Raw genomic sequence first — 16,809 nt, 5'->3', positions numbered from 1 at the left:
TTAAATCGGGCTCAAATGCATGTATACAAAAATATTTGCTGCTGTGGCGCAGCTGACCCAATTGAGTTTTATGAACCTGGAAAGCACAGCATTGGTAGAGCATAAATTTTCTATCAGAGGCATCTCCAGAGAAAATAACATTATTGCTCTCTAATTTAAAAAAAAAAAAAAAAAACAAAAAAAACGGTACGTGTTTCTTAATTTTATAAATAAGGATCTGAATGAAGAAGTGGTAACTCACCATTACATCTGTAGAAACCTATGTACACAAGTAAATGCGCAGAATAAAATAAGAGCTTTTACTTCATTATTTCAATGTAGCAAATGACCTAGTTTTAATATTAGGCTAGTTTTTAGCTTTTGGATTCTAATCTAGTAGTCAGGAACTGAGTTTTTTGGCAGGTGTCTGCATGGGAAAGGGCCTTGCTGATGCTTCTGTTTGGTTTTGCAATTGGATTTGTAAGCTTTTGACCTTGGGGGATTTTCCTCACAGTGATCTACAGATCAGAAATAATTAAAATTCAATACAGTGAAATTTAAATATAGAATGGATTTTGTGTGAGAACCATGCTTGTGGTAGGTTGTCTAGAAGTCTGTGGCATGTCTACTTTATAGTTTGTATTCCCAAACATAACTGTGTGCACACATGTGCATAAATTTATGTTGAATGACAGAGGGATGATTATTTATACAGATTTTATCCAAAACTCTGTGCACTCCTGAAACATAACAAAAAGCCTCCCTCCCCACAAGAGTGTTTACATCCTGTGACAGCCACTAGATTTAAATCTTCTAAACATGAAAGTTGTTTCCTTTCCTCCAAACCTTCTTTTCCCCAACAAAGCTAACCCTGTTAAACCTCACCTTCTGTGGGACGTATACATAGTTATAGACATATGTACGAGAAGGAAATATTACAAAAAACACGGCCGATGGGGGCAAAATGTCTGTAGCCTTAAAAAGCTTGTGATATCTGCCAACAGCAGAAGCTGCGCCGAGGAGGCCCTACCTCGGCTGACCCGGGGATGCGAGAGCCTTGAGGAGCCTCGCGTCAGTGCTCGGCGCCTACGTGGGGCTTTCTGCTCGCAAATATTACCGAGCAAATGCTCTGTCGTAGCCTGTTAGTGGAGATGCTGTCTGCCTGAAGAGTTTTTAAACCGAGGAACTTCTTGCTTTGGTCATGGGATTTTTTTAGCGCTTTTTACAGCACTTGGGGTAGAGTCCAGCCCCGAAAGAAAGATTATAGCTGGATGTAGGGTATCCAGATTTTCTTATCTAAATTTTCTGAACACATTCATGGGAGTGCTCTTGTTTTTCTTACTCTTTGCCAAAAATGCTGCATGCAGTTTTGCCGTTCCTATTGAATAGTTGCCATATTTAACTGCAGTGGTTGTGAATGGAAATGTGGATATGGAAAGAAATTCTTTCATGCACCCTTTCATCTTCTGTAACACATTTTGGGATGCCTGGAAAGGAAGGGCATCCTAGATAGTCTAAAAGAAAGTTCAGCAACTTGGTTTTGTTTATATGTAGTTTTTGGGGCATGTGTGATATGGTGACTTACTTAAGTGATACTTTTTTTTACTTAGTACTATTTATTGAATTTAGTCATCATAGGAGCACGCTTTTGTTGTACAGAACTGTACAGCGACAGTATTCCTGAGTGATCACATATTGCATGTGATCATTCATGGAATAGTTTGTGAGTTCTTCAGTCATTTAAAGAAGTTGTTTGATTCATTGCCACTTTTCTGTCCGTCAAGACAGGTAGACTGTGGTGCTTATATTACAATCAAGTAAGTATCCAAAGATCATGGAGGATAATAGGTTCTTTCGGAAATTAGACTGCTGCCTGGAAAGACAGAAGACTCCACCTAGTGGAGTGGAATTAATCTGCATGCAGTGGCAGTCGATAATAAAATAGGTATAATTTATGAAAAGCCAGGTTGATGCAGTGAGTAAAACCGAGGAATTTTGACAAGCATCTGGGGAGATGGTTGCATGACCATTACAAATTGTACAAGACTGTAGTTACTTTTGTTGCTTTAGGAGGCTTATGTATGTCTGCCTTGTTGGATGTTAATATGCAATTTGCGTAAGTAGTAGTCATTACCACTAGCCATTTTTTTTGGAGACTTACTGACTAGATGTTTTGATTTCTGATGATGACCACACAGGTGCTCCTTTCGGATGTGGCCCAGGTGTAATTTTAAATTGCTTGGGCAAAACGCCCCAAGCGAACCCCCAAAACTTCTCCACTTTTTTCCATTATGATTTATTTTCCAGAATACGCTTTCTGGTTTTGGTTTCATTTACTTCTGTAATGGCAGTATCAGGATGCTGGTTCTTTATGCTGTCATGACAGGTTGGGTGGCACGCTTAGTAAATCTGTGTGTGCCTTCTGGTAGTCCCAAGGCTTAACAATTTCTGTTATGAAGCATCGAATTATGTGGGGTTTTGTACCTGTGCTTTGCTTCCCCATTGGTTTGGTCACGTTGTGTTACTAGGATGGAATACAATGAATTTTAAAGCTGGGATGCACGTGAACACCCAACCTAAGCAGCAAAGATACTGTCCTGAAATCCTCTTGGAAAATGCATCTCAACACTGAATTACACCAGTTCAAGAAGAGAGAATTGCCCTAGACCAGCTCAGGCTTTGAAAGTGAGAGAGGGTGAGGCTATTGCCAGAAAATGAGATGATTAGGGTACAACAAAGGAGACAGAATGATACTGCTGCAAAGGATATTTGGGAAGAGTGCTCCAAAGGAGTGCTTTCAGTGACAATCCAGGTGGGTTTGTTGCCAGAGCCATTAAAGCATAGTGGTGCCAGAGAAAGCTGCCAGCAAATTTAGGGATAATGGCACCTGTGGGTGTGCTATCAATGGATGGTAGTGCCAGGATGATTTTTTATTTTATTTTAATGGTGGCATCGCTAGAAGTATTTAAGGGTAATGTTATAGAAGCGATTTTAGTGAGTGAAGTCACAGAGTTCTAGGAACCATTAAGCAAAAGCTGTTTCATGACTGTACTATTTATTATTTTTAAAGCTCGTTGGCAAACCACTTAATGCTGGAAAAGCATGCTGCAACCTGTATTAAAGCATGCTGCAGATGAGCAAGGAGACCATTGTACTGAACGGAATAGCCTAGCTTAGTTTCCGAATGTTACATGCATTTCATGTGCCCCATGATAAATTAATGCAACTCCAGGGGTCAGCAGAGCTTGTAAACGTTGAATTAAAAGTACTGGAGCTCAGGTCTTCCATGGTATTCACGTGCCCAGTTCCGTTGAAGATGGTGTTTCTTATGTTGAAGCACCAGTCCGAGGATCTGGACCTTCAGACTTTCTGTGTTCCCATCCCACACCTGTGATCTTAATAATGCTTTGCTGGAATGATTCTGAGACTTAGATCCAGATAGAGCCCTAATGGCATTATCTTATGTAAGGTTAAGTGGGCTAGCTTAGGTCTTCAGGTAAAGTAAGTCATTCTCTTTGAACTGTAAATGATAGACATACCTGATGAAGAATTCCATATAAAGGAGAGAAAAAAGTCTATTCTTTCTGTAATAATATTCTCAGAGGTTACAGTTGAGTCTGTGGGACCAGAATTCTCACCTTCTGCGTCCCAAGAGCTGCGTAAGCTGTGTTTAAGCCAGCTGCCTGCTCCAAAAATTTCCAAAGAAACGTACAGCTACAGTAGTTTTAAAGAATGAATCAATGTATAATTGACCTTCCAGGTTCAGAGTTTTGTCCTATCCTCTTCCATGAAATTCATGGGAGGTTTTGATGTTAATTTTCTTACTGCATTTTATTTATTTTATTTTTAAAGTCCAGGCCTAAATTTTTCCTCTAACAGAGCTATTATTGGTCACTATTGTTTTTATTATCCCGTAGCTTCTCCGGGAAGAGAAGGATGGGCAGGACCTCAGTGACATTGCCAGAGCAAGTCATCAGTGGCTGTGTCTGCTCCCCAGGAGGTCACAGGAAGCAGGTGGCTGTGTTAATTGTCCTCGTGCCCAACTCTGTCCTTCCTGGAGGCAAATTAGAAGTGGTCAGGAAGTGTTAGGCCCACTCTGTCCCCCCAGGTTCCCTACTTCACGCGTTCATAATAATTTGAGATATGTGCCAGGCAAGGGAAACTGTGCAGGAATCCTTACTGTCCTTCCTAAATTGTGTGGCTACCTGGCCTGGAAGGGCTGAATGCCATTACTGCAGAATGTGTTTGGGATTGCAGCTGGAAGCCAGCAGAATAAGAAAGAATTCTATTTAAAAAAAAAATAAATAAAATAATTCAAAAGGTATTTCCCTAACATACAGCATTGTTCTTCTTTCAGGGTGTTGATAGAAGTTCTAGGAAAGAAAACCACAAAAACTCATGAGGTACATGAAATATTTCTGGAAACTATGATCCACTTTTATCTGGTGAGTGGAGAATAGGGAATGCAAATACATTTCCTGGTTAGGCCAGTTGGGTTTTAATTTTCTTGGTTGCAACTTCACCAGCAGTAGTCTTGGATCCCTAAAAGGCACTCGGTGCTGTGCTTTGGAAAATCAGTTAGGGGCTTCCTACTTCAGATGGGCTTCTTTTTAACTGTTTGCTGGATTTTTTTTAACAGTGAAGACACACAGTATTGCTGAGTATCTTGCTGCAAGTATTGCACCCAATGCTGTGAGCCAGGTTTTGAACTACCAGTAATGTTCTTTTGGAAAGAGTCCGCTCATGTTGGAAGTGACGCGAGTTCAGTAATAAATGTCATACTGCCATGTGCATTTTCGCTGAAAACTCTGAGTTTCTGCTCAGGTGTACTCTTGGTTTTAGTGAGACTACTTGCCCAAATAAGGTGGGCTGCAGGATTATGTGGCTGGTGAATCATATTGGTTTCTGAATTACTCTTAAAAAATATCAGCCTGAAATACTAACAAATAATGAGCACATTGTGCTTGGACTTGTACGTTACTTAAAGAATAGCATTTTAAAGCAGAATATTTTGTAAAATGTTCTTTTTTAAACCGCTTTGCAATTTACTTCCATCAAACCCATTGTACCAGGAAAAATACCTCCTTCAGAAGGGAAAAGGTGTCGGTATTCTGTAAGAATATCTGATTTTTATACAGCTATTTGCTATTTAAGCTCCCTTCTTTTCAGTGCAAGGCGATCAGCTGACAACAGCAGCAACCAAATCATGTTTGCAGCTGGGCAATTACAGTAGACCCTAAGATCTGCGACTGTCAACCATGAACGCAGATGCCTTCAAAGTTCTGTTTTTCTTCCATGTGGAAGTCGTTGGCATGGAACAGATGCCTTCATTTTGGAGAAACCAACCTCTGGATATAATTGGTTCTCTCTTCTCTTGTCCTCTAGGGACAGTCTCTTGCAGACGAAATTAGATGAGAGGGGGAAAAAAAAAAAAGACACAGGCACACACGCTCACACATGACACAAAGCAGGAGTTTTCAGGATCTCTCTCTGTTTTGTCACGTGGAACTGTTTTACAGCTGGAAGATTTCACTCCATTTTTAGCACTCTACACACATGATGATGATGATGCTATATGAAAAACATGCAAATTAAAATATATATCTGGCCAAAGTTTATTATTAATCTAGGCGTGCTTGTTTAGAAATAAGACAAGTATATCCAGCCCGTATTACTTTAGCGTTAAATGTTGACTTCTGCACTATCTATCGATGCTGCAGTCTCAGAAATTTAAAGTTAAATGGTAGAAGAGACAAGATGGTTTAAAAAAACTTCTGTTGCTGTGGTGGAATCAAGGTATTTTCATCAGAATTTCCTCTAGCATACAGGCATTCAATTAAGGAAGCGCATTTACAGGAACTTTAGCAGAATTGGTCTGATGAGCCATTGCTGGGAGTCCTGTGGTAGGGTACTGAAGAGCCTGTGTCCTCTTAATGCAGATACCTAAGATGGGATGATGGTAATGGAACTTAAAGGCTCTAAGAGAGAGGGAGAATCTGCCTGCCCTGTGCTCGTCAAAGGCTTTTGTCACTCCCTTTATCCTCCAGTGTAACAGCTACCAAATCATTGTGGTTTATATTATTTAGTACTATTAAAATAAATGAATACCATCTTTGGGTTACCTTAAAAAGCTCAGTTGTGAACTGTGACGGTCAGACAGTGCTGTGTAAAGAGCTGCAGTATCCTTGGGTAGAGGGGGTACCTCCAGGGATCAGGAACTGCCAGGAGGTAAACTACCACTGCTAGTGCCCAAGAAAGAGCGTGTAGATCTGTTATCTCTGAATGCTTTTTCTTTCTTAAGTTTTATTTCCTAGCAGAAGCTTTTTTTATATTGCAGTTTAACGTAACAGTCCAGGTCAATCACCAGGTGTAGAATTTATTTAGGCAAATGTAACTTGTACGTGAGTTGGCTGAATGAACTGTAGGAGTTGCTTGAAGATGCTGTGCCTTTGTAACAGCGTAGGTAAATTCTGCTGGTAGCATATCAATGACCTGAATTCTGAACCTGTTTTTCAGATTTTAAGGGCAATTTCCATATTTCACCTGAGAAGGAGTTTACTACTACTGTAGTATTTCCATGTCTTAGAAGCTGAGCAGAAATGTCACCAGCAATGAAAACTGGCCAGAGTTATAGAGTCATAGAATCTTAGAATGGTTCGCGTTTCAAGGGACCTTAAAGATCTAGTTCCAAACCCGCTGCCATGGGCAGGGACACCTCCCACTAGACCAGGCTGCTCAAAGCCTCATCCAGCCTGGCCTTGAACACTTGGTCCTGCCTTGGTCTGGGTAGTTGGTAGAAGGCAACCCGCCTTTTAGACACTTGATGTGACCGGATAACTGCAGCGTGCTGCCGTCCTTTGTTTCCCGCTGACACCCACGAACTGTGTGGGTGGAGAGCATTCACTGGGACTTCCAGCAGTTGGAAGCCCAAAGTAAACTTTGTTTTGAACTGATGACTCTTCAGGTTTTATAAAGGAGTAGGGAGATACTTTGGTGTAGGACTCCAGTTCTGATTTGCAGAACTTCAGCGCAACAGTGTGCTGTTCTTAAGCGTTGTAGTTCTGAGGAACCACATATTAAGGGAAAAATTTAACCAGAGAAGTGCTTAGGTGATGAAGGGATTTCTGGCAGTAACTAGGAAGTGCAATAATGGTTGATTTCTTTTGAGTCTGATCCTGATATTTGTAGTCTTTACATCCTATTAATTCCTTGAAAGATAAGCTGATACAAGAATGATTTGCCAGGGCCAATGGCTCTTCTAAAAATCTTGGCTCAGGTTATATCCCCCTTCTCTCCACATATAAGATAAAAGCACTGTGAATATGAGGTTAACTGAATTCAAATAGAAGACTCTCTCGAGTTATTGCATTCCTTAGAAAATAAATACATTTCTCATATGGTTGAGATTGATCAAAAAAGTATTCTGTATGCCAGTGATTACATTCCCATCTGTGATTAAGGTTTTCTGTCTGCATCTGGTTTTCACATTATATTTCTGTAACAAGAATCCTTTATATGGCAGAGTTCATTCCCTGTATTTTCTATTAGCTGCAGCTTGAACTACTGCACGGATCGCAGATTTACACATGTGGTTTTCATTACTTCATACCATTGAGAAAAAGTAATATTTGTTTGGGAAAGTATGTTTTTCAAAATTTCCATGGTAATACAACATGTTGATCCTTTTTTATAACACTCTTGTAAGACTACAAATTGTTTGAGGCATTCTACTTTCAGTGAAGTTCAGACTTTAGACAGTTTTGCATGTATATTCGAACAACAACAGCAGTTTACCATTCAGGAGGCAAAAATAAATTTAAAAAAGGAGATGAGCATAAAATGGGTATAGCAGAATGCATCCATCACTTTGGAAAATGTGGCATATAGAGAAAATCAACGTGGGGCTGAAACAAAGGAAGAGTAGTAAGTTAAAGTGATGTCTTCATTGTAAAGTGGACGACAGATGGGTACTTTTTTTTTTGAGTAAGAACTTTTTTTTTTAACAGACATGAAAAAGGAGTATGCTATTCAGCAGACACAAATATTGAATTCTTATATGTTACATAATTTAACATACTTGACCATAATTATTTCTAGTGGCCAGATTAGTAAAGGTTAGCAAAACATGAATACATCTTTACAGATGGTGGCTGTGTGTAATTCTGAATCCAAAATATGATGTTACTTTAATGTTCCACTGTAAGTCCATATTTCAACCAGACTATGCTATCGTCACTCAATAGAAAACTTGATGTTTAAATGATCTCAGTGAAATTAATAGGGTCACTTGGTCAGTGAAGGATTTTTCAGTTTTGTTAGGGGCAGAAGTTTATGGCCATAAAAATCAGATCAAAGAATAACAATTCAGGGAATATTGTATGTCTTTATGGAAGTGTAAAGTGTTATGCAAAAGTCTGGACAATTGAAAAATACACAATTCATGATAAGGCACAACTGAGAGGTCATTTTTATTGCCTATGTAAGAACATGGTGACAACTATCGAATTTAATAAAAAATAAAAACCATTTTAGAAAATCAGTTGTTGCACCCAAGTAGGGGAGTCCTAACCACATTTTGGAGATTATTTTCCCCATGCCAAAGGTAGTTGTGTCATATTGAAAACTTCACAGTTGCCAAATGCTGGGTAGAGTCCTGCAGTCCTTACATGCCTCTCGTTTTCACTGAAGTCAGTAGAATTTTGGGTTGCACAAGGGCTGCGGGAAATGTCCAACCACGAAGATGGGAAAGAAGGGAGTTTGAGTGGTGAACTCCTTTGTTCTGTAACCTTAACTTGGGAAGGTTTGTTTTGATTTGAGGAGGGTGCTTGTTTGTGGGAAGGATTGCATTTTCTAGCACAAACACAAATGTATTCTTTTGCAAATGCCCTTGGGTGATACTTTTTTTTTTTTTTTTGCAGTAAGATCTGGTCCAGGAGAGGGTTGGGCCTGGGTTCTTGGTTAGATGCATGCAGCTGTGACCAGTTCCTTATGCATGCTTAACTTTATGTCCCGAAATACCTGAATAGTGGATGCAGATTGAAGCATGTACGTAACTGTGTGTGCCTGTCTCTGAAAATCTTTCTGCCTTGACATAATTACGAACCCCTGAAAAGCATATTAATGTCTTGGAAAAACTGACAACGCTGTAATACAGACTCATACTAATGACAAAGTATTTGTGTAACCCAAATAAACAGTTTTTGTAGGTGCTGGAGTGGGAGGGAAATTGCCTTTTCAAAAGTGGGAGGAGGATTTGTAAATATATCAATAGCTTCTTGATCTCCCTTTGTTTAAATGTGTTTGCTGTTACAACTTGCAAATCCAAATTAGTAGAGCAATGTGAAATTGCAAGTTCTCTGTTTTTAGTAACCATGTTCATTTAATAAATGATCCTCTAGAGCTTCTGTTGAACCAGGTAAAGTATGTAATATTTTATATTATATGAATGTGTTTTAAACCAAGCATTTTTACAGAATTAGCTAATAGGTGTTTTCACGGTAGAATACAGGCTGCCCTTAGTTTGTTGCCCTCTGTATGTCAACTGTTTTAAATGAGCAACTTATGAAACAGCCTTTGTCAAAGAATTAATACAGTTTTAAAGTACTGCCTTATATTAACTAAGAAAATATGGGTAATTGATTTAGAATGATAGCGTTTCTGTCTTCCCTTTTTATTTAAAAGACTGCTATTATCATGCAAATGAAGGGGTGTGGTGCTTCAAACTGGCTGTGATATGTGCTTCTTCTTTTTTTTTTTCTTTTTTTTTTTCATTTGTTGTTGTCAATAGAAAAGATTGATCTCTGGGCTGGTGAACATAATATCTGTCCCAGTCAGAAAAGGAAAGAGGAAATTAGCAGAGCGATTGGTGGAGAATGATATCTGTCAAAAGAAACACTTGGAGAGCACTGAGTTTAGTGATAGGTGACTGCCGGAAAAAAGGGAACTTTGAATTTTGTCAAGGTAAGGAACAGAAAAAATATTTGATTTTGTAATGTGCATAGCGTTTAGAAGTTATTTTTAATGACTGTACCTTGCCTTGTAAACTGCAATTAAAAAAAAAATCTTTCCCTTTAGCCTCCAAAGAGTCTGCCTAAATCAATGAAGGTCGTGTCTTACTTTAATACCACCAAGAAAGAATACAACATAAACAATAAAATCCATCATTGATGACTTTTCTAAAATCTTCCTTAGCTTAAAAATACATATATGTGAAATTTTTAACTGTGGGGTTTTTTTTGTATTTTTGATGACATAGGTGCTCTTTATCTGGCATGTAAATATTATTTGGCTGTGAAAATAATGAAGTTCAGTTTCTTGAACTATGAATTGGAACAGTACTTGCAGCTGGGTTAAGGGACAGTTGTAATCACATTGGCAAAATGGTTGTGTTTGTAATTTAGTGGAAGCCTCTGGTAAACTCATGGCTTTGTGAATCTGTGATAAATTTGATTGAGATGATATTCAGAAGGGATATTTCTGTTTCTTGTGTGCAAATATTTTTACCATACTGGAAAATTAAGTCTGCTGTGGCAGAACTAAACTTCTAGATAACCTATGACTTCCATTGCTGTCTTACTATAACTACATTTTTTCTCCTAAAATGGTGCGTCTGGATGGCAAGAAACTACTAAACTGATTTTAAGTGCTTTGCAACAGCCTGATACTTTTCTTTCTCCGTGTTGGACCATTTTGCCTACGACATAGCTTTGATAGAGTATGATACCAAAATAAAATGAACGGTGTCTGGGTACTCGAGGCTGTGCTGCGTTTAGTTTTAAAGGCAGCTAGGCCTTGATCATGTCATTGGCCTCCCCACCCGAGACACTGTGGCCCATGCTGCTTTGTCTGTGGGGCGTGGGAAGGAGATGGAGCAGCGCTGAGGGAGCCAGCAGGAGGCTCTGCACATCGCGTGGTGGTGGGGAGCCGGGGCTGAGGTTTTGTGCACCGGTGTGAACACGCTTTAAAAAAATTAAATCCTATTAAAAATTAATTTGCATTCTAATCCGAGTTCCTAGCTCAGTTTAAAACAAGTAAATGCTTCTCCGGGACCTTCCTGTATACAGGCAGCATTGGGAAAGAATGAATAATCTTAGCAGGGTTTCTTCGTGCGTTTTTATTTTGCTAATTTAGCAGTGCATAGCTTCTGACTTAATTCTCCTTTCTTCTATCTACAGTCTGTTTTTCAAACTGCAAGTGTACCCCATACAGGTTGTTGTTGGTTGGTTTCTTTTGCCATATGGGTTTTCATAAAGGATTTTAAAAATAAATAAATGTAAAAGTAAAGATTTCATGCCGGAAGCATGCAGTGCTGGCATACTAATGGGAAGCTTATTGTGGTTTATTGCTGTCAGAGCACGTGCAAGATGATGGAAATTTCCTACAACTTAGGAGAAAGGCATGTTTTCTATCTAATACTATTCATTTTTATAGAAAGAGGGAATTAATAACGCTAAAATTCGCTTCATCTTTATGAAGTCCAAATGATCTGGTTGTACTGCTGAAATAAATGGGGAGGGAGCTGCAGGTTGTCCGTCTTGTTAACTGTCACGCAGGTCAGGCTGCCTGTATCACCTGGGTGCAGGCACATCTCTGCCGTTGTGAAGTCACTGTGTACTAAATGATTCCCTTTACTGTGCAGCTCTATCAGTGTAGCCTTATACCAAAACAAACAGCCTCTCTATAACACGACTTACAGAGTTAATGATATTGTGTAGTTTTCATCTTGGTGAGGAAGATAATCCAAAACTGCTTTGCAGCTCTTTATAATGAAGAGAGTGATCAGCAGTGGTTAGGAACTGTTAAGATCTTTGGGCATTCCCATGTTGACATTTACTTGAAATGAGGTGCCTGGGTAAGGTCCCTACATCTGGATATATGTGTGTGTAACATGTTCAAAAATTTTAGTCTTAAATGGCCAAGGAGCTCCACACTGAAATTTGGATGAGTGACTAGAGTTGAGGCTATAGCACTCTTAACAGCTTAACTTAATATGTATGGACTTTGCTGTGCCCAAAGAGTTTTGGCTTACTATTTGAAACCAAAATGGAATAAAAGAACCAAAATGGAATAAAAGGCAAAATAAAAGGTGTTTGAGTCTGTTGCCTCCTGGAAGCAGTGGCCTCTTGTAGCATTAGACTACTTGCCTATGCTTTTGTGGTCGCTTTTGTGCATCCCCATCCATCTTTTGCTATTGCAAAGTCTTCTTTTTTTTGGTTTCCTTTTTTACCCTCAAAACAATTGTTTGCTTACCTCTGTATCTTAAAGAGTGCAATTTAAATAATAAACTCCCCGTCTAACGTATAACAGATGCAAAAGGGGATGAGTGTATTATAGACAGCAAGTTGTCGTTACACAGCTCACAATCAGATTTTCATCTGTTCATGTGGCGCACACCTGTGGCTTGCTGGCGTTGCTCTTGATTGGAGTGTGGGAGATCTTAATGAACAACAAAGTCGGGGTGACAAGAAGAGACTCCATGGCACACAGGGGTTACTTCACACTTCGTAAGAAAGCGAAATTCCAAATGGGCTGGTTTGGAGAGAATGCCTCACGAGGAGGGAGCATTGCCTGGGTGACTCTGCAAAGGGAACCAGGGCCCTGCTGGTTGCTGCCTTGCAAACAAGGCGTTTTTCTCTGTAGGTCAGGTTGATTTGGTCCAGTTGAGAGCGGTGGCCAATTTCTCCAGTTTACTTTCTGAGCCAGTAAGAGTATCCTGGGCAGGAATCCAGCTTTTGAAGTACAAAGAAAATAACCCGTAATCTATATAAAACGCTGGCGGATGGGGAAGGGAGGAAATTTACAGAGAATAACCTGAGTTTGAGAACAACGGTGAATGTAAGGGGAGTGTGTGTGTGAGACATTAGTATTTATTTTAATTTGAAAATACGATCTTTGAAACCTTTGAGGTGAGCAGAGGACGAGCTCTGACAATATCATATATTTATCAGTAAACTGAAACCAAGCACACCAGCTGAAGCTGAAGTTCCTTTTTCAAAGTGATTTTCTTCCCTGAGTTTGCAGAGTTTGGGTTCTCTCTCCCCCCCGCGCTCCCCTCCCTCCGCTCCTTGGTAGTAATGTAGTGTGGCTCTGATAACGTTAATGGGCTTTGCCCCACATGGAGCAGCGAGTGTATTGTACCACTGCTCACTGATCCCAGGTCAGTGTGATGCGTGAAATCAATTTATTTGAATCTCTTTGCCTGTATAGGAATTTGGCGGCATGCCAGTTGTTTTCATTTAATGTTCTTTGTGTTGAACACAGACAAGCAGGCATGCTTTTGTACTCCTCTTTCTTCTGGGCTCTTCTCTTTTCAGCCGATAGTCTATTCTGTGGATTTTTCAGAAAGAAGTGGGAATGTGTTACCTTTTTTAAAAATCATTTTTGTTTAAATAGCCTTTAAAGAGCGTAAAAACTAGGTCAGTCATAGAGCAGCCTGTGTAGGGTTTTCACTGAGTATAGGTGGTAACGCCTGCCTTTTCCAGTTTCTTAAATTTGGGGAAAAAGAGAGAGAAAACAGTGGTCTATTTTTCTAATGCCTGATTCTATGATTTATGTCATCATCTAAGACAAAGACTCTTCAATAACACTTAAATAAGAATATTTTTATTTCCAAATAAGTGAATGTCTGGCAGTTGGTTGGATGAATCAGAAATCCTTTTCAGGATCTTTTTCATTTTGAGTGATGACCTTAACGTAAGCATTAATTTGGGAATTCCTTGCCTCATCTTTCTGTCTGTTCCCCGCCCCCCCCCCCCCATTTGATATTTTGAATGGCTGTAGAACAGCTACCTGAAAGTACCCATTTCTTTACGTTTACCCTTCTTTTTTTATGAGAAAGCAGCAAGGCGTGTGGAACAGAGCAAGTAATTTAGCCCTTCTTCAATAGGAAAAAAAAAAAAAAAGGAGTAGAGAGCAGCAGAGATTTCCAGGAGGATTTGTTTTAGAGCTTGGTGTCGGGAGTGGGAGAGGCGGAGAGCGGGAGCAGAGGACTCTGTTGATGCTCCGGGCGGTTGGTGCGGAAGTTGATCTGCAGAACCGCGGAGCCGCAGCGCAGGGGTCAGACTCGTACACATCAGCCCCGTTTCCTTGTTTAATTACCTGAAGAGCAAAACATCCAGGCTGGGAGTGTGTGAAAACCCAGTATCTCAAACAGCAGTTTGCTGCTCTGACATCCTGCGAGGCCAGCCCCGTCTGTCCGCAAACGTCAGGGCTGGTTCCTGACAGCGGGCTATCTCTGCCGGGCCTGGGTTCCTTCCATTCAGGAGGCATTGTGTGGAAGAGGGTTTGGTCAGGAATTTGAGGTTCCTGCCGGTTCTTCCAGCCCGGACAACCCTGTGACAGATAGGCCTGATTTTTTTTTTTTTTTTAAAAGAATAATAATAATAAAAAAAAATTGGCTCTTTTTAGTCTTTCCCTTGTAATTCTGGCATTGGTATAATACTGACCGAAACAAAACATCTTAACCCTTTCACTTCTGAATTCACGTCTTTTTCCTTTTACTTTGTTCTTTCTCCCCTTGCTCAGCCTCTTTTATTTTTAGAGGTAAAATCTTTCCAAGAAACAAATTCTTTCAGGTGGAGTTTATGCTATGCAGCAAATAAACTTATGAAAATGTTAATTTTAACATAATCGTCATTCTTGGCATTTTAAGTTTTTCGTTTTGCAGCATGCTTGGCATGCTGTGGAATAAAACCAAGCCAGTGTTTGTTCTGGCATGGCCTGTTAAAACAGTGGTGGCAGCTATCAACGCTTCCATTCTCATTATTCATGCGATTTTCTTAGGTGTCCAGCTTGGTGTTTAATTTTAAAATGTTGGGATAGGGTCAGTTATAGATTTTGCTCTTCATAGCTGCTGTTTATTGAGGTCGCTCAACAGGCTGAAGGTGCGGGTGCCTGAGGCAGGGCTCTGTGCCCTGGTCAGGTTCAGGCTTGTAGATGGAAAGTGTTCATTGGGATGTAAAGCTCGAGGTCGTAACTGAAAGATACTGAAATGTTCATTTAGGTGAAAGTCTTGAAAGTTTGGGGTTTTTTTGATTTGTGAAAAATTAAAGTATGACTTCTTGTTTGAATGATAAGTGAAGAATAGAACTCTTATTTGAATAATTTTAATACCCTGTCTTATAGCACAGTGCTGTTAATAGTTGTACTGGCAGAATTTAAGATCACAAGGTACGAGTAGTTGAGGGAGGGAACATAATTAATATGACTTTGCAGAAAAAATGAGCATAGCATGTAACTATTGCCTTTTATTGTTGTGGGCAGAAGCTGGTCCAAGAAGGATATTTGTGGTTGTAGGAGTGGAAAAGGGAGAGCTGAAAGTTAACTATGCTTTTGTTTTCTTTTATGCTGATGTTTTTGGTCCAGTCTGTAAAATTATTATGCCTGTAGTCCTGGAGGACATTTTCACGTGCAAATGATTTTGGGTAGTTTGTAGGTGAGATCGAAAACGTTTGAGTGGTAACTTATATTTTCCCTGCTGATATTTCATTAGGATTTTGTAGTACAGATTTAAGGGCATACTTTATTTTCTTGCACACAGACATTACCAGGTAAGCGTTTTAGGGGACCCTTCATAAGAGAAGGCAGCTTTCAGTGGGCGTGTGCAGCTGGGAGTCAATGGTAGTGCAGTGGGACCAAAAGAGTCATTATGATCTATTGTGCCACTAATCCTCCATCTAAGAAGGATTTGCAGGGGATGGTGCAACAAAAGACCTGTTACAGTGTAGCAGATCGATAATAGTCATCTAATAAACTCTTAAATATACACATAATCCTTCACCTTTAAAATCAGGCCCTTTTCTTCATTATGAACTAGTTAGACTACTCTGGTGTAAAGGAACCCTTAAGTAAAAGTGAATTACTTATATGTAGTTTTAAAGGCCTTTATCCTGTCATACTGTAAAGAAGCCATAGTTGAAGTAAGCATTGCTTGTATCTACAGGATGAAAAAAAAGATGGTTTATGCATTGTGACCAGTGTCATGTTCCTGTCGGTTTTGTACATACATAGGGAAGTTAGCTAAACTTTTATATGTCATATAAGTCATGTCTTCTAATGTTTTACTAGCCTTTATGTTTTTTTGCAGAGTTCATAATCTAATGAACTGTCCGTGACCTCTAGCCAACCACTGCCCATCTCAACCAGCAGCATAGTAAAAGAAAGTTCTGAACAGGCGTGTGTGGATGACAGTAACCACACTGCCTTTCCTCCCACCCATTGAGTGTCTAGCGCTTCTTTGAAAATGGCAGAAAATGATAGTCTTTAATCCATGGTTGTCACCTCAAAAATCCCTCAGAGATAATGGCTTTAGATCAGCATTATGTTTGAAACTGAAAAAATATTTAACTTGGGCATCTCCACAAGTCTCTGCAGTGACAATCTTGCTTAACGAAAGTTCTTGTGGATAACGGTTCCCAAGCTGGTTCGGGCTTTATTAAAACTGGCACCTTGCGTTGTGCCCAAGCACTTACTGCTGCTCTTTGCAGATGTTCTCCTAGTGTGAAGTGGTATAATTTGCTCTTGGTATGAAATTCCACTTCATAATCACCTCTGCATTCTTCTCCTGCTTCTCTTCTGAATGGCTACAATGAAGCACCATGTGGAGTACAACACAATTAGATAAAATGAAATGATATTTAAAGGCCTGCGTTCCTCAAGGCTCCTCCCTGTTCCTAAAGAAGAAAAGATTTTGTATGTTAATTTTCCTTAGCTGTGGTGGGATTCGTCTGGGTCAGACTGAAAACACAAAGCTTGTATCAACACATTGTGCTTCCAGGGAGTGTGGTGTGCTCCTCCGATTGCACAACATGAAGTAAGTCCCATTCTGGCTCA

The 16,809-nt window shown here is 39.8% G+C and overlaps 1 protein-coding gene across 7 annotated transcripts in view; it reads left to right on the top strand.

Annotated features, from left to right (window-relative positions):
- RUNX1T1 (RUNX1 partner transcriptional co-repressor 1) overlaps window positions 1–16,809 on the top strand; it is a 118,460-nt gene that overhangs the window by 10,902 nt on the left and 90,749 nt on the right. For 2 of the 7 annotated variants that reach the window (XM_074577413.1, XM_074577417.1), the window contains exon 2: window positions 9,767–9,939. The exons of 1 other annotated variant lie outside the window; for it this stretch is intronic. In XM_074577413.1, the coding sequence (XP_074433514.1) occupies window positions 9,852–9,939 (88 nt within the window). In that variant the 5' untranslated portion in view covers window positions 9,767–9,851. Of the gene's footprint in view, window positions 1–3,790; window positions 3,994–4,336; window positions 4,425–8,897; window positions 9,940–16,809 lie in introns of those variants that run through there. 4 more of the 7 variants (XM_074577418.1, XM_074577414.1, XM_074577416.1 and 1 more) reach the window with 4 other exon arrangements.

The sequence above is a fragment of the Larus michahellis genome, chromosome 2, assembly GCF_964199755.1.
Source record: "Larus michahellis chromosome 2, bLarMic1.1, whole genome shotgun sequence".
Taxonomy (NCBI): Eukaryota; Metazoa; Chordata; class Aves; order Charadriiformes; family Laridae; genus Larus; species Larus michahellis.
The sequence above is the reverse complement of the archived record's forward strand: the minus strand, read 5'-3'. Positions and strand labels throughout refer to the sequence as shown.